Genomic DNA, 16,995 nt, shown 5'->3' on the forward strand with positions numbered 1-16,995 from the left:
TGAGTAGGATTTCTGTATAATGAGATGTGCTTGGCAGTTTAACAACTAATGGTTGTGGACGAAGTCCAAGACATTCATGCTGTAGATTAAGTTCTATTGTGTGGCTCTGAAGAACTACAGATGAATTCCACTGACATCATTAATCTCAATGCATAAAGTGTATGTTGATGCACAAAGTATGACTTGAAAGCACTAGCCCTTCTAGTTTCTTGTTCTATTTGTGAGACTTTTAATTTCAGAAAGCCACTCTTACTATTGCTAGATTACCTTACTTGAAATTAAAAGTTACAGTTATTTGGCCCAGAGTATGTATTTTAAGTTTGAAGAATGTCAGTTAGCCTTTCTAAACTGGGTTTCATTAGGCAACTAAGCCCTACAGAAAATGATTTGAGACATTATTTTCTCATTCTCCCAAAGAAGGTATTGAGGTAAGGCCATTTCCGATGCAAAGCAGTATCAATCCATATACAATGAATGCTTTATAGTATTTAGGCTTAATTCTTTTGGGGAACCCCTGCTTAAAAGAGCTAGATAGTTTCTGTGATTTAGTCACATAATTGATGATGACCCTTAACAAAGGCCAACATGAATACACACCAGGAAATGGTTTTCTTATTTGCATGGTGTCATGGTAGCATCAAATGACTTTTGTCTCACCCCCTTACACATTACAGTCAACATAAGATTTCCTTTGTGAAACTCATGTAGTGCTTTTGGAAAACAATCTATTCCATTTTGCCGTGTTGTCTTTTGTGTATTATGGAATGCCGCAAAAGCTTCTTACCAATTATTATAATTGTGCTCATTATAGCTGCTCTGTTAAAAACTGAGATGAATTCTCAAAGGTCCTCTTTGTTAATTGTATGCTATGACCTACACAAAGTTACTATAGTTTATTGTAATGAAATTGATAAAGCCATAAGCTTGAAATCAATTTTTAAATTATTGTTTTTATTCTGTATCACTTCCTTTTTTATAGAAAATAGCCACAGAGAAAACTGGATATAATGCTTATATCCCTCCAGTTTTAGAGCTGAGACACTTCCGTATTTGTCAACATTTGCTTCAGAATTAGTGCTTAAACTCAGAGTTAGTCTTTGAAGTTCTTTTAGTTCCTTAAATCATTGTGGAAATTTCCCCACTTCATCACATTCTGGGAATTCCTTCCCAGCTGTATTTGAGTTCTCCAGATTTACCTACAACATCTAAGAGGAACCGAACCCTCTAGGGTAGTGTTTCTCAAAGTGGGCCCCACCAGCATCAGTGGACAGGCTCAGGAGAAATGCAGATTCCTAGGCCTGCTGCAGAATTTCTGGGTGTGGCCTCAAAGCCTGCCTTTCTACAAGCTCCTCAAGGAGTATCACAAACACCAAAGTGAGAGGACCACTTTTCCAGAGTCTTGTATTTATTCTCTTCTGGCCACCAAGTGTGAAGGAACTGTGGTTCTTTGATAACCCTTTAAATAATTTTATTTTCATTTAAATAAAAATTCCTGATATAAACTAGTTCCTTTACAACGATACCCTGAAGCACATATAGAACTTAATGAAATAATAATATTGTAAGCTTCCACCTTTACAATGACTGGTCCTGATTATATTTCTGAGGACACATTGGGTTGTTGTACCAAACCTCCACTCAGATTGCATGAAGCCAAAAGGGAATTTACTGTCTTATATAAATTAAAACAAATAAACCTGACATGATTAGGAATTTTGTCTCTCCATCTCTGGGTTCTTCTTTCTTCCCACAAGCAGATCCTGGCTCATGTTCTCATTGCCTCTTTACCATTAGTCCCAGCAAAAGTGTCAGTCTGAGTATCAGTGTCCAGCTTGGGGTCGTGTCCCCAGCCCCGGACCCGTCCCTAATTCTCTTCAGCCACATCGGTGTTGGATGCCTGGCTCTACTACCAGGACTGAGAGTGGGGAAGGTTGATGCCTCAAAGAAAAACCTGAGAAAGGACTGGAAAGATGCTGGGTAAATGTAGTGGTTGTGTTTAATACTGATTTGGTCCTTAAGTAGAGTGCTTCTCTATTTACATTTTTATATTCTAGCCAAAAATAATAATAATGGTAGCTAACATTGATGGAGTGGATTCCATGTGCCAGAACTCTCTTAAATACTTTCTACATATTAATTCATTTGATCCCCTCAGCAACCTACAGGTTCCATTACTAGCCCCATTGTAGAGACATGAAAACCAAGCATATTAAATATCTTACTCAATGTAACATGGCCAGTAAATGGTGGATTGAATATTTCAGCCTGAACAATTTAATTCCATCCTTTAAATCCATCCTCTTAGCCACATTGCTATAAGTCTTCAATTAATGTAGAGAGTATTTAGTGTTTAATTTAGTGTGATTCTTTTTGCATTGACTTATTCAACAAACATCTACTATGTACCTATTTTGTGACAAGCACTAGAAATCCAAAGATGGAAAAATAGTCCTTTGCCTGAAGAGGCACTCACAATAACCTTGCCCTAAATATTTATGAATAAAGCTTATATCCTTTATAATAAGGCTATAAAATTGATAAACTAAGTCACATATAATGTTTAATGGGACGGTAAGGAGTCATTCCTCACTGAGTAAGCCCAGGAGGACAATCGTGCAAGGACAATCTTGGCTAAGGATACAGCGTGTGACAAGGCGTGGTGGCTCAGAGAGTGTTCTGGAGTAAGGGAGTGGTCTTCTCCCAGTAGCCTCCCAGTAGTAGACTGTTTTGTCCATAATTAAAGGGCTCAGTGAATGTTTGCTGAAACCGGACAAAAAGAAAAGAAAAATCTTTCCATCCTGGGTTGTTTGGAAGACTTAGGGCAACACACTGCTCTAAGTACATTTGGTTCCTTCCTACCTGAGGGAGGTAGTTCAGTGGTGTGATTAGTAGTATGGCACATAATAATAATAACTACAGCCATGGCCAAAATATTAATAAAAATGGCTGATATTGATTGAGTGCTTATTAAGTACCAAGCACTGTTCTTAGCACTCAATTTACTCATATTAATTCATTTAATCCTTAAAAAAACTTCCATTAGGAGAGTACTACTGTCATATACATTTTACAAATGAGGAATTGAAAGCACAAAGATCTTAAGGGACTTGCCCAAGCTCCACCGATGGTAAGTGGCAGAGTCAGAATTCAAATCCAGCCAGTTATGTGTATGTACACTCCTTACAGCTGTCTTACAGGATGAGAGATGGGGGGCATAGCCTTACTGATTGTGACCTTGGGCAAATTACTTAGCCTTTCTGAGCCTCAGTTTTCTTATTTGTTAGATGGGTAAACAAATGTTGCAAGCTTGTTTTGAAGCTAAAATGGGATATTAAATCTCGTACCTGGCGCGAAGTAGGTCCTCAATGAATGATTATGATTAGTCCTGGTAGGACACAATGAATGACTGAATGGGACAGGCACTAGTAGTGAAAAGAGGATTTTAGAGTGTGCACTGAAATTCTGCAGTTGTATGCGGGAATAGTAGCCTGCCCTATGAATTAGGTGCCATACTTTTGTTAGTTAATTGATACTTGTGTAAATAATTTTCACTCAGCCCCTGTCTTCACTACCTTAGTTGCAGAATTGTTAGCCTTACCCTGAGTAGTATGCAGCTGTTAAAGTGGCTTACCTAGAGCAAGATCCAGGAAAGAGCATGGTCCCAGTCCATCCTGGGACTTGATTCCAGAAGCTGAGGCTGAAATCACATGATTTCATTCATTCATTCACTTAAGAATGTAACTTAATCATAGCAAGTTACTTAAACAGTAATTTAATCATAGTTCTGATTAGCTTTCAAGGAGTGTAGGAGTGTACAGAGTATTAAGAGAGAATTTAAGAAGACAGCTAGCCTAGCTGAGTGGTCAGCAAATGATCTCTAATAAAGGGACAGCTATGAGAGATCTACAGGATGGGTAGACCTTGGTTAGCCAGGTGAGGGATGGGGGAGGGGCAGTCTCCAATGTGGGAGCTTCACCCTCAAGTGAGTTCAGCAAAAACAAATTACTTAACCTTTCTGAGCCTCAGTTTTCTTATTTGCTAGATGGGTAAACATTTGTTACATGGGAATCCCCACTGAGGCTCCTCTGTCACAGAGACCCCACTGGACAACTCTTCAGGGCTTCTCCTTTGGGGCAGTTCCAGTAGATGTCTTTAGCAGACAGAACAGTCTGGTAAAGCACATGGTAAAATCTTTGAACGGAGAAAAGATAAACAAATGGGTTTTTTTTGGTCTCCATAATGCCCTGCACCTTTAGGGCTATTTCCAGTGCTTCAATTCTGTATGCTGTACAGCATGTAGAATTTGGAAAGCTTCTAGAGTTCTAAAAATGAACAAGCTGAGCTGCCTACTCCATGCATACTTTAGCAGCTGTCCTTATCTTAGGCACAGATTACACCCCTTGGGATGGCTCGTGTGTGTCTGAGTCTCTGCACATGTTCATGTGTGCTGAGTGTCTGGCCGGGGTGTTGGGCTTATTGGATGGGTGCGCTCACATGTTAGAGATATTGCTTAGGAGCAAAAAAGGGGCCTGGGAACTACTGTCTGTACCCCCAAACTAATAAAGATGAGCACTAGTTTTTAAAAATGTGTTTACATCATCATAATGGTTTGATTCAATTGTGCCTTTCATTTGTGTTCCTGAAGGCATTCGATCGAAATTATAGTTAATTCTTTTAGCCCCTCAGTGGGGGTTGAGATGTACGTAGTTGAGGAAATTGGCACACAGAAGTTGGGGTTCTTGGAAACAGTGACTGGGCTGTTCAAATCCAGGTTTGCAACCAAGTTCCTGAGTAGTAGAATATGGGTCTCACACGAATATAGACGCATCCCCTCCTCTGTGCTGCCAGCTCATCTCCGCCTCACGTCCCTCTTCTCACTTCATTCAGTTCTCTAGTAAACCTGTACTGGATTCTTTGTCTAGACTTTCTCATAAATATTTTGTATTTTTTAAAATGACTTGAAGCTCATATTTGATTTTTCCTTCATGAAAAGTCTTTTCTCATTGAAGGCCTTCTGGCTCTAATGAGCGCTCAAGGCCAGGAATAGGAGCTTTGCATTGTCCATTTTTGCACCCCTGCAGAGCTTGCTAATGTAGAACCTGGCACATAGTAGGTGATACACAAAATGATAATGTGTATGTAAAAGTAAGAGACTAGAAAAAAATATAAGAAGTAGAAAGCCAGATAGAGTAAAAGCAAATTGAAATTACAGGCTACAGAGAACTTGGTAGTTATTTTTCCTGGTAACCAAAGTCAAAAGGGGAGAGGTTATCATTATTCTGTTTTTATTATTAGAAAAGACAATTCATTCCAATTCTTGTGGGCTGTTACCTGAATTTTAAGTCTAGGAACCTTGAAGCTATAATCCACCTCATATTTTCTTTCTTTCTTTCTTCCCAACTGGGTAACCTCCACGTGGCCTTTACAACTCAGCTGAAACTTGGGTTTCTTGGGGCCAATTAGATCAGCTACTACATACTTCTCATAGTGGTAATTTTGCATACATCTCTGTCATTCTTTGATTCATATCTGTGTCCCTTACAAGATTATAGTAAATTTCATTGTGGCAGAGGTTAAATCTGTTATGCCCCTTGTTTTATGTTTATATTGTTACCATTCAGCATTATGCTTGGGATTATTAATAAATAATTGTGGAATGAATTTATTTAGCTTAGGCTTAATGTATAAAACAAACCCAGATATTGCTTCCAGAATGTCCTTGCAAAGCCCTTGATGCTGCAGTGAAGAGGTGTGGACTTAGGCAACTCACTGGGCCACTCTGGGTCTGCTTCCCTAGATCTATAAAAATATAGATCACAGGTGTGTAACCTCACCTGGAGATAATTCTAGGCAATTTACACATGCTTGATTCTCATTTAATTTTTAATATTTTTAACATTTAATCAACTGTGATTTAAAAAGCAGACCTCGAACTCTATGTTATATGCCAACTTTGAACACACTGGAAAATGCCAACTTGGTAATTTGTGCTGCTAAGTTACCCCATTCATGTGCAGAATGTCATTCATTATGAAGATCAAGGCATGCTTTTTAAAAATAACTGTTTTCATTTGCAACTAATAATATTTATCCTAGGAAATGTAGGTTTTTCTGCATCCTTTGGAACTGAAACAAAACTGAAAATTTATCAGATACTGAAGCTGATATGTGCCTTTTAATTTTTTTCATAAATTCTATGTTCACTAAAACATCCTTTTATTTTCATTGATTAACTGTATAAATAGATATTACATAGTTAAACTTATAAAATTAAATGCTTACTGATTTTAAAACTTTAGTTTTTGTCTGCTATATATTGGCATCCTGAATAAAATTTTTACTGCAGGGAGAGATTTCAGTAGCCCAAATTATTCTTCAAAATTCTTTAAACCACATTCTACATGATAGTGATGATCCTTTCAAATTCTAATAGTCTATGGTCCTTCAACAATAAACTGTCTTCAATTTTGTGTCCCATTCAGTCAATACAGAAGGAGAGAATGATAGATAAATTAACACAAACACCTGCTTAATGGCAACTGGTGCTATGAAAGCAGAGCAGGTGAACAGGGAGCAGAGGTGATTCTAGCCAGTGTCCACACGTCTGTGGGATAGTGGCGTTTATGAGTCTATACACCTCAGCCTTCTCTCTACACATTATCCTGACCAGCCCCTTGGATTGTTTTAGGAATTACATAGTTTTATTCCTGTTCCATGGATTGAGAGTTAAATGTTGGGCAAACTCTTTGTTACGGAGCACACTAATATTAAATGTCTTATTGATTCAATTTTAAATCCTAGTATATTGTAGGTACTTAAAGTGTATTCACCTGTGTAATAAATATGCAGCTTAAAATCTCTCCTTTATCCCCTGAATTCAATCATAAGTAAATACTATTATATGCTAACAAGCTCTTTTAATTGGAGGACCAAAGTCAGGGTTCTCTTCAGCCCTGGTTCAAGATGCTCTAAACTCTTTCGATTAGCAGCTTTGGTTTTAGTCACCGTGGGTAATTGCCCTTCATCTGTCTAGGCGTTTGATGTATGGAATAAGAATACTGGATTTGGAGTCAGACAAAATCTGGTCTTGAATCTGAGCTGTAACACTTAAAATATGAGTGAATTTGAATAAACTACTTAATCTCTCTGAGACTCATTTTCCTCATTTGTAAAATGGGATCATTTATATATGGGGCTGTATTGAATACTAAATAAGACAGTGTACCCACAGCTCCTGGTACATAGGAAACGTTATATAAGCTTGGCTTTGGCTATATATGGCTATACCATAAAGGTGACAATCATATTGCCATTGGAGGTGGTCAGTGGCTTAAAATTATCGCCTGGAATCATCCATTCCCTTGAATTTGAAAACTGCTGTTTTTTCTCATGGTTTCTCATCTCCCAGAAGGCCAAGCCTGGTTTCCTGTATGGTGGCAGAAGGGTTTTCTGCGAGCAATAGGGGAGGGCCAGTCTCAGGGCACAGGCACTTTTCAGGCCTCTGCTCCTTCCTGTTTGCTAATGTCCCATTGGCCAAAGCAAGTCACGTGGCCAAGCCCAGATTCAAGGAGAGGGAAATGGGCTCCACTCTTTGATCCAGGTAGGCCAAATACTAAAACTATATTTAAATAAGCACTTAACCATTTGTAAGTTCTAAGAAGTGGCTTAGACAGGTATTCTTATTCTCCGTTATAGCTGAAAATAACTGACATTCAGAGAGTTTAAGTGTCATGCTTGAAGTTAACATAATGAATCAGACTAGATTTTGAAGTCTTCTGATTAAGTAATGGTTCTTCCTAGAGTACTGGACTTGGCTTATTAAAGTTACTCTTTTTAAATTTGTAACAATTTAGTACCACTACTTTATTTTTCACTATGATCCAGCGGTCATTCGTTTTTTAGTGAGCTTGATTTAGTGAGCTTGATTCTTGTGCTTAATACTTAAGACATAGGAATAATAAATACATTTACTAAATAGAGGACACTCTTCTCTGATAACTTTTTAGTCTAATTCTAACCTCAGTTGTTTTTTGTCTTTTGGGAAAGCATCAACACTCATCTCCCTCACTGGGCCATACAGTGAGAGGCTGGACTGTTTGTGGCATGGCTAAATGAACTCTTGTCACTAGTAAGGGCTCCCCTTTCTATTTCACCAAATAACTTTAGTTATTGGCCCTAAATAACTTTAGGGCCATCAGTGCCCTAGCCTAAAAATCTAGATAGACAGTAGCCCTGAAGGCCTGATAAATTTCATCCTCACTTAAAAGGTCCTATGATACCAAGACCAAGGATGTATATTAGAGATGTATAACTGTGACCCACAGTGGTTCCATAATTATGTTTGGAAACAGTGCAATTTAAACCTAAAATTCAAATGACTTACATTTTTTGCCATCCTGCTTTTGTGATTTACTTACTTTTTGGGTTAAGAAGATTAATAATGCTTATTTTGTGTTACACTTTATAACCCACACATACCTTATTTAATTATCACACAATACTGGAATTTATAATATCTGTATCTCATTATAGGTAAGAAACGTAGCTTCCAAACAGATAGGTTACTTTTTTGACATCCCACAGCCAGAGAGGAGTGGTGCCCAAACTCAAGATGCAACGCACCTGTCCACCCTCATCTTTCTGATGCTAGATGCAATGCACAGCTTTTCTTACTGTTTTATTGCATCATTTTACCTTTGTAAAGTGATGGAGAATGTGGTGCCTTTATTCTAACCTCCAGTACTATTTTATTTAACTGTTTCATAAGTTCTTATTTTCTTGATCATGTGGTAAGCTTTTTTAGCCCCACCCCCATCCCACACCACCCAACGTCCAGGAGACAGGCAGTAAATACTAGTAGAAGCAGCCTGACTTCTCAGTAAGAATGACTGCAGCTGAGACTGACAGGCTGTGGTTGGAAAGTGATCTGTGTCTTTTATTGCCTGGTGTAGTTGCCTTTTTAATCGAAGCAGCTGCCGGTGCTGTGCTGCCCACAGAAACCCTCCGGTTGGTTTTCTCCCCTTCCATTTAGGCTTCCCCAGAGTACATCCGCTCACATCCTACATTCGCCCACAATTATTTGACCCCAAGGCGAGTTTAAAATAGCTAATATGCACCATAGTAAGACACGTGAGGTGTGCTGCAGGGGCCCTTCAACAAGTTGAAGGTCTGTGAAGGTCATTGCCTCACAGGCCTGCGCAGTGGAGGCAGGGGCAGTTTCCCGGGGCTGCAGGGAAGAACGGGGTGGTCAGCAGTGTGCCAGCCCTGCCTCAGCCACCTCGCCAGCCCCACACCCCTCGGCTCTCTTCCTTGCTGTTCGGCACATGTGCTTCTCCTGAGCTCAGCAGCCCAATTGTACATTCTATTTTAAGATTACCTAGTACTCAATTGAGTTAAACCATGTGATATGTAACATGCTTTACTTCTCCTAGGTTTGAAAATCTCCTGTGTTTTTTTACTAAAACTTATTTTAGTAAATATGTGTGGTCAGCAAATGTTAGCTACTTCACTACTCTTCCTTACGCTGTTCTTACCTGTTCCTTCTAATACCACCAGTGCCATGCTAGGCATTAGGCCCTTTGCATATATTCATTCTTTCATTCATATTTATTCACAGGTACTTTGCTTGGTGCTGGGGATGTTACAGAGAGCAAAAGCAAGCAGGATTCCAGTGCTTATGATCGTTAAGGGCTGATAAGGAAGAGAGACTTAATCCAGTGATAAATGTGGCTGGCAATTCTGATAGGTGCTACAAAGTTAGAGATGCCTGATGATCCAGGGGGCTAGAACCAAGTTAGGGAGCTCTGCTGGGGAAAGAACTCTGGAACAGATCTAAAAGCAGAGGAGAGCTTATAATCTATGGAAAAGAGAGTCACATAATGGGGCAATTATGGTACATACCTCCATACCATGTCAACAAATACGGCAAGTGTGTTAAGGAGTATAGGGGGCTAAGACCAGATACAGTGGGGGACCTTGACATTGCCTGAGAGAATTGAGGGAGACTTCCCTGGGAAGGGTCAGTTAACCTCAATCAGGAATGATGGGTAAAAATTATGTGAAGAAGAGGACAGGGAAGAAGACAGCACATGGGAGGCTGCAGAATGGCCCAGGAATGCAGACACCCTGTAGCAGCTGGAGGGGCCACACCGTGGGTGGTCTTCTAGATCATCATTATGTAATATCTTACACTCAGGGAGAGCCATTGCTCACTGCTGCTTCTGAATCAGTTATCCTTGGGTAGGAACTTGTTCCATCAACCTCAAAAATAAAACACTATTTTTCAGTCCAACTGATGTGTACACATCAATAAAATAAAATTATGGGAGGACACGCCCTCTCCACCAGTACCGCCAGGACCTCTGAAAAAGGTCCAGATTGGTGGACTCCAAATCAAAACTCAGAATGAATGAAGCCTGTATGTCAGGAAACTCACTCTGCAGCAGAGTTCTCTCTTTTTACATCCTCAGCACGAGCATGTTTCCCCCTCTCTTTTCATGTTTAGTTTCCTAAAGGCGAGGTGGGTACTCCTGCTTTGTGAACTTCCTCAAATCTAGAGAACTTACCCTTGCTCCCTTTCCCATCTGACTTTCATCATCTTCAGTCATGCACTTCAATAAAAGTAGGCTTCAAAGAAAATGAACTTAACCAAATTGAAATCTGAGAGCCTATGTTTTTTTCTTTTCACTTTCCTCAATCTTTCCTATACCAGATATGATCAGTGATAGGTATTCAATGGATATAGTTCCCAGAGGCCTTGGGTGAATTTTATCTCAATAGCCTGTCTACATTGATCTCTTCCAGGTGAAGAGATGAGGGGCTGTTTCGGTTTTTTGTTTGTTTTCCAGCAAGTTGCATGTTATGTCTGCCTGTTGTACAAACAGAAGACCCCCTTGGACTGCCAATGTGTTGTCTTATAAACTTTTTCTTTGCAGTCAGATAAAATAATCATGCTAGTTTGTCACCATAGAAGAAAAAACTTACTACTTAGTTGATATAGATGTTGTTGAACAACAGAATCTTACAAAAGACAATGGATTTCCATGACAGAATATTTACTGTTCTAATACAGGATGAAGAGGAAGAAATCAAACAAGAAATTAACATGTTGAAGAAATATTCTCATCACCGGAATATTGCTACATACTATGGTGCTTTTATCAAAAAGAACCCTCCAGGCATGGATGACCAACTCTGGGTACGTAGTGTTGTCTAAATTTGCTTTATGTACATGAAGAACAGTCAGGCCCAAATGGTTCATTTCCTTATCCTCATGACTAAATTTCATTGAGTAACTCCTTCTTGGAAACCCTCAACCCTCATGATTTCTATAATATTATGTTTTCAATATTCTCTCCTGTTTTCTGAATATGTCTCAATCTTTCCAGAATCTCTAAATCTTTATTCTATCCCTTGATATGGACCATCCCCAAACCAATTGTTCTGTTTTCTGTCTTGTTCACTAATTGATAACCTTTTATTGCATTTTTATTTTAAGCACCATGCTATTTACTTTTTATGAATTATATCACTTATTCTGATTCTTTGAGGGAGGCATTATTATTATCCTCCTTTCCTAGGTAACAAAACAAAAGTTTATAGAGAGGATAAGTAAACTGTCCCAAGGTCTACATAGCTGACAGTGGTAGAGCTAAGATCTAACCAGTCTCTATGGGATTCTTTGTCGTGGTCTATCACTCATGTGTGAATGACTCTGAATATAAATTATAGCACCTAATACAGTGTCTGATGCCAAGTAGGTACTCTGCAAAGGTTGTTTTCCTCTCTTCTTCTTCTAGTACACTTAGCTATGTGCCCAAGTTCTGAATCTTTGACAATCTATAAGACAGCTCTGATTAGCTGTCCTACCAATAATTTCAGTAAAATTATTTCAGTAAATTATTTCAGTTTGATACCAAAACCACTACCCCTGTTGCTGCTCTGCCCAGCCCAGGTTGCCTTCTTCTCACCTTCCTGATTTCTGTCATTGGAACTTTTATTCAGTTAGTCCTTCTGCAGGATTATAATGCCATCTTGGTTTGATTTTTCCTTGCTATGTTTATAATCACATCCCTAAAAATGCCCTTTTACCCACTTACTGTCTTGCTCATTTTTCAGACACACACAAAATTCACTGAATTATCAGGTGGCTACTATATGCCAAATACTGTGCTAAACTGTGTGGATCCAGTGATGACTATGTCAAAGAGCTGAGCCTTGGGTAGAAGTTACTCTTGTAATGCATAAGGCATTTACAATCCAGTGGAGAAGACAGAGCATGTACAGTGAATGCAATTGGTGACCAAAAAGGATACAATAATGTTAACTCAGAAAACTAATGAGATTTTCATGTCATTTGATAATGAATACTCAATCTTTGGAAATGAAAAGAGCTGCTAGGAATATTTTTCCCATATGACTCATCTCCAAATTTAAAACAAAAATGTACTTTGGGGATAATTAAATCCATTTTGGATGATCACTTTGATTTTATATATTTTATGTGATTTCTGGAAAATTAAAGTAAGATTTTAACTGTGGTCTCTAAAGGTATAGTAATGTAAGTGTAAAGGTTAAAAATGTAAAAGCAATCACTACCACCATAAGGGAAACCACTATCATGGCTTTTCCCCCCAGTTTTATCTGGGTATAATTAATAAATAAAGATTGTATGTTGGTGAGGACATAGAGAAAAGGTGACCCTGTATACTGTTGGTGGGAATGTAAACTGGTACGGCCATATTGAAAATATAATGGAGGTTTCTCAAGAAATTAGAAATAGAACTATCTTATGATCCAGCAATCCCACTTCGGGGTATGTATCCAAAGAAAATGAAATTAGTATCTCAAAGAGACATCTGCACTCCTATGTTCATTTCAGCATTATTCTCAATAGCCCAAGAATGATAGCAATTTTAAAGTTTTCTATAGAAAGGTTTTCCCTTGGTCAGGGCTGTGGTTCCAAGTTAAAATAAAGCATTAATGTAGCTTTAGGACCACCTTCCAGCTCATCAACCTGAAGCAGTACAGCTGTTTCTAGATGAGTCACACCTAACTATTAATTCCATTCCTTTGTGAGATGGGCCAAATAGGATAGTTGGCTTTCTTGTTAGGTTGAACCATTAAAATGTGGGTGTTTATTTACAAATCATTGGCCGAGGTTAGGAGAAGTGTGGTCAAGCAGAGCTTGACTCATTGTCACCTTTTTCCTAATCTTGAGATTGTTTTTTTTGTTTTTTTTTTTTCGGTCTGGAAGGAAAATTAGTTGTCATATATTTTGCCAATTTAATTGGCTTTCCCAGGGCCTCAAAGCTCATTAGTGGATGATGCAGGATCAGAAGGCAGGCATCCTAAAATGTGAAAGTTTAGCTTGGTCTGAAGTTCTGTGAAAAGTCCTGGAAATTGTTTTTAAAATGAGCAAAATCTTCAGTTCATTTTCAGGTCAGCACTTAGAGAAAACAGCAAGGCTGTTTGCGTCTGTATGGTGTTAATGGGAGGTTTTGCACTCTGGAAATGAGTCACCTTCTGCCAGTTCTCAGCTGGCCTATTGCTCTTCTTATGGAGATGGCTGTCATTGCTGGGATCCTGGGTGTGTATGTGCCTGTTTATTGCCCATTCATTCATTTTATTCATCCATCCAACAAACAACATATATCAAGCACTGGCCCAGGCGCAAGGCATTCTTCTAAGCACTCAGGTTATATCAGTCAACAAAACTGATGAAAGTCCCTACTTTCATGCAGCTTACATCTTTGTTGTAGATCACAAACAATAAGCATAATACACAAGAAAATTATAGAGTACTCAAAGCTGGTAAGTGCCTGGTAGAGCAGGAAAATGTTAATGGGGAATGCACGTACTGGTACATTGGTGTCCACTCCACATTTATACAGTGAAATCCTAACTTTCAGTGTCTTGGCATTAGGAGGTAGTGTCTTGGGATGTAATTAGGTCATGAGGATGGAGCCCTTAGGAATGGGATTAGTGCCCTTATAAAAGGAACCCAGAGAGCTCTCTCACGGTCTTTCCAAGAAGTCAGTGGTCTGCAACCCAGGTGAGCTCCTTGATCAGAACCTGACTGTGCTGGCACCCTGATCTCAGACTTCCAGAACTGTGAGAAATGAGTTTCTGATGTTTATAAGCCACCCACTCTATGATATTTTCTGATAAGGATAGTGGTCAGGGTAAGCCCTGTTGTAGATAACTCAAGGAGGGGCATTCCAGGGCTGGTGTGTTCGGGGAATAACAATGAGGCCACTGTGACTCCAACAGACCTAGTGGAAGGGGGAGGCATGGGAGATGAGACCTGGGGCCAGAGCATGCAGGGCCTTGCAGGCCAATGGAAAGGCCTCAGCTTTTCCTCTGCATTAGGTAGGGAATCCATGGAAGTCTTTGACGGTGGAGTGGGATCTGACCCACATATTGAAGGGGTTACTTTGATTGCTGGGTTGAGAATAGACTGAATGAGACAAGGAGAGAAATAGGCCAGTTAGGATCCTGCTTATTATAATAATAATATTTTTTTTTCAGATAGGCTCTTGCTCTATCACCCCGGTTAAAGTGCAGTGGCATTATCATAGCTCACAGCAACTTCAAACTACTGGGCTAAAGCGATCTTCCTGCCTCAGCCTCCTGAGTAGTGGGGACTACAGGCACATGCCATGATACCCAGCTAATTTTCTCTATTTTTAATACAGTCAGGGGTCTCACTCTTGCCCGGGCTGGTCTGGAAGTCCTGAGCCCACGTGATCCTCCCACCTTCGTCTCCCAGAGTGCTAGCCACTGCGCCTAGCCAGGACACAGTTTGAGAAAGCTAATCCCCTTCCTAAACTCAATAAAGGGATATATGCAAGTAGTGAGCACTTCTAAACCAGGCGACATGGAGAAGAATCCTGACTTCACATTCCATTTTCCCCACCTGCTATTAAATGCAAGTGGCAAATGGGGCAGTAACAGGCCCCAGATTCTGCCCAGTTTGGAAGACAAAAGGCCTCACGCTTGTCAGACTTGTGGCCATGCAGAGGGCTGCCTGACCATTCCCCAGAGACTGTCCAGTAGCTTCTGTGTCACTGTGGATGAAGGTTAAAGGTTTAAAAGGCCTGATGAGGACAAGAGTAGTATTTCTTTTCCTAGTTGTGCTTGTATATGATAATAATCTAAGGAGAAATTTGGAAAAGTAAAGGTAGAAACATAATAGGAAACTAATATCAGATTGCAATATTCGTGATTATTTGCTTGTGGAATATAAAAGTGTATACTTATTTCAAGGCCTCTGATTCACTAAATTTGGGTCATTCTTTTCTAATAAAAACAACGGTAATATTTGCCATCTGCCTATCATGTGCCAAGTACTATGTTTGTTTACATTGTCACGTTATTTTATTAGATTTTTATAGCTACATTACAAATTAAATATTATCATTGTCCCCACTTTGTAGATGAGGAGATTAGGCTCAGAGAAGTTAAAAAAAATGGCCCAAGATATTGCAGCTAATCAGTGAAGCCAGTGGGCTAGCTAACCCCAGGCTGTCTGCTGCCAGAATGAAGCCCTTAAACCCTACACTCATCTCCTTTTGGCCATGAAAAATAGTTCTGATATCAAAGGTTGGTGTTTCAGATAGTATTGAAGCTTCGTGTTTAAATAAATTTAGTTTGACTTCACCTTTAATCTTTATTCCTCAGTTTCCCCAGTGTTCAAAGAGGATAGCAAGACCTGTTAGCTACTAATAAGACTGCCGTAAAGTCTAAGAAATACATTTTGAAAAGTGCAGTAAGCCTTTTGGGAATGTTTCATCAAATAATTGCAAAGGTCACAGATAGTTGACTCTTTGGACTAACAGCATTTTGTTAGGATTACATTTATATAAAAATATGATTATGAATTATATAGAGACATAGCCTACTGCATTTTCTAACATTTATTCCCTGCATTCAGAGTACATGAAATATCCGCCAGATATTTCTTTTGCTGTGGCTAAAGAAAAAGAGCTTTGCACATCCACCAGCCAATATGTGTGCTGTTTCAGGTGTCTGATTGAATTATAATCTGGTGCGAATTCTATCAGTCTTGTTGTGGAGATAAACTCTTGTTTAGTGCCAGCTCTTTGTGGAAATGCAGCTACTTCTGATAATGGCCAAGTTATTCTCCTTTATCAACTGTTCAGGGCCTGATCCGGAAATCAAAAAAGGGAGCTCTTTCAATAAAGATTCTGATCTCGGAAACAAAGCAAGCTCAAACACCTAACGTCTCATTCCACGGCATCTCAGCGATGAGAGGCTCTCCACTTTGCTGCATGCCATTCAGACACTGGGAATGAGTGAAAAGTACTGTCTATTAAACGGACTAATTTCTCTAAAATTAGAGTGTGAAGTCACACATCTTTTGCTGTCTCTTTTGATAGCACCATAACAATCATAAGGCTAGACTATCTTGTAAAAGGAAATAAATTTCTAATTAGCTTCTGAAATGTAGGGTGGTCAAGTAAGATAGAGATTTTTGTACTGTAATGGCTTGATAAGCTATTCATTAGATTGCAAAATGGTAGACTTGCAGAGCTAAGAGTTAAGAAATTATTCTGTATGCATGTCAGGGACAAACATTCTAACAGCTGGCTATAACCTTGCCTGGAATCCAGAGACCTAGAGTCTAGCCTTGGCAGAGGCAGTCTCTGGCATTTGGTTTCTACCTTATAAAGATGACAATGTTGGACTAGGTCTGAGTTTGCAAACTGGCAGCCTGGAGGCTAAATGCTCCCTCGATAAATATGTTTAGTTTGGTTGACATAAGGGTGGTGATGTTTTAACTATGACAACATTAGAAATATTGAGCAGTTTCACAGAAAAGTATGAATTCCTTGAAAATTTTTGAAAAAAATCAAATGATCTAGAAATATTGGGCCTGAAATCCCAAATAACAGGAATATGTTAGAGCAGTAAACCGTCGGTTTAGAGGGCACATGCTATTTGCCCCAGAGGCCCCGTCACTCCCTGCTGTCT

General features: G+C 39.3%; 1 protein-coding gene across 4 annotated transcripts in view; it reads left to right on the forward strand.

The window, feature by feature from the left end:
* The window catches only part of TNIK (TRAF2 and NCK interacting kinase), a 380,956-nt gene that overhangs the window by 227,363 nt on the left and 136,598 nt on the right, over nucleotides 1-16,995 (forward strand). For all 4 annotated transcript variants that reach the window (XM_012736386.3, XM_012736389.3, XM_012736387.3 and 1 more), the window contains exon 4: nucleotides 11,072-11,197. In XM_012736386.3, the coding sequence (XP_012591840.2) occupies nucleotides 11,072-11,197 (126 nt within the window). The remainder of the gene's footprint in view (nucleotides 1-11,071; nucleotides 11,198-16,995) is intronic.

This window comes from Microcebus murinus, chromosome 1, assembly GCF_040939455.1.
Source record: "Microcebus murinus isolate Inina chromosome 1, M.murinus_Inina_mat1.0, whole genome shotgun sequence".
Taxonomy (NCBI): domain Eukaryota; kingdom Metazoa; phylum Chordata; class Mammalia; order Primates; family Cheirogaleidae; genus Microcebus; species Microcebus murinus.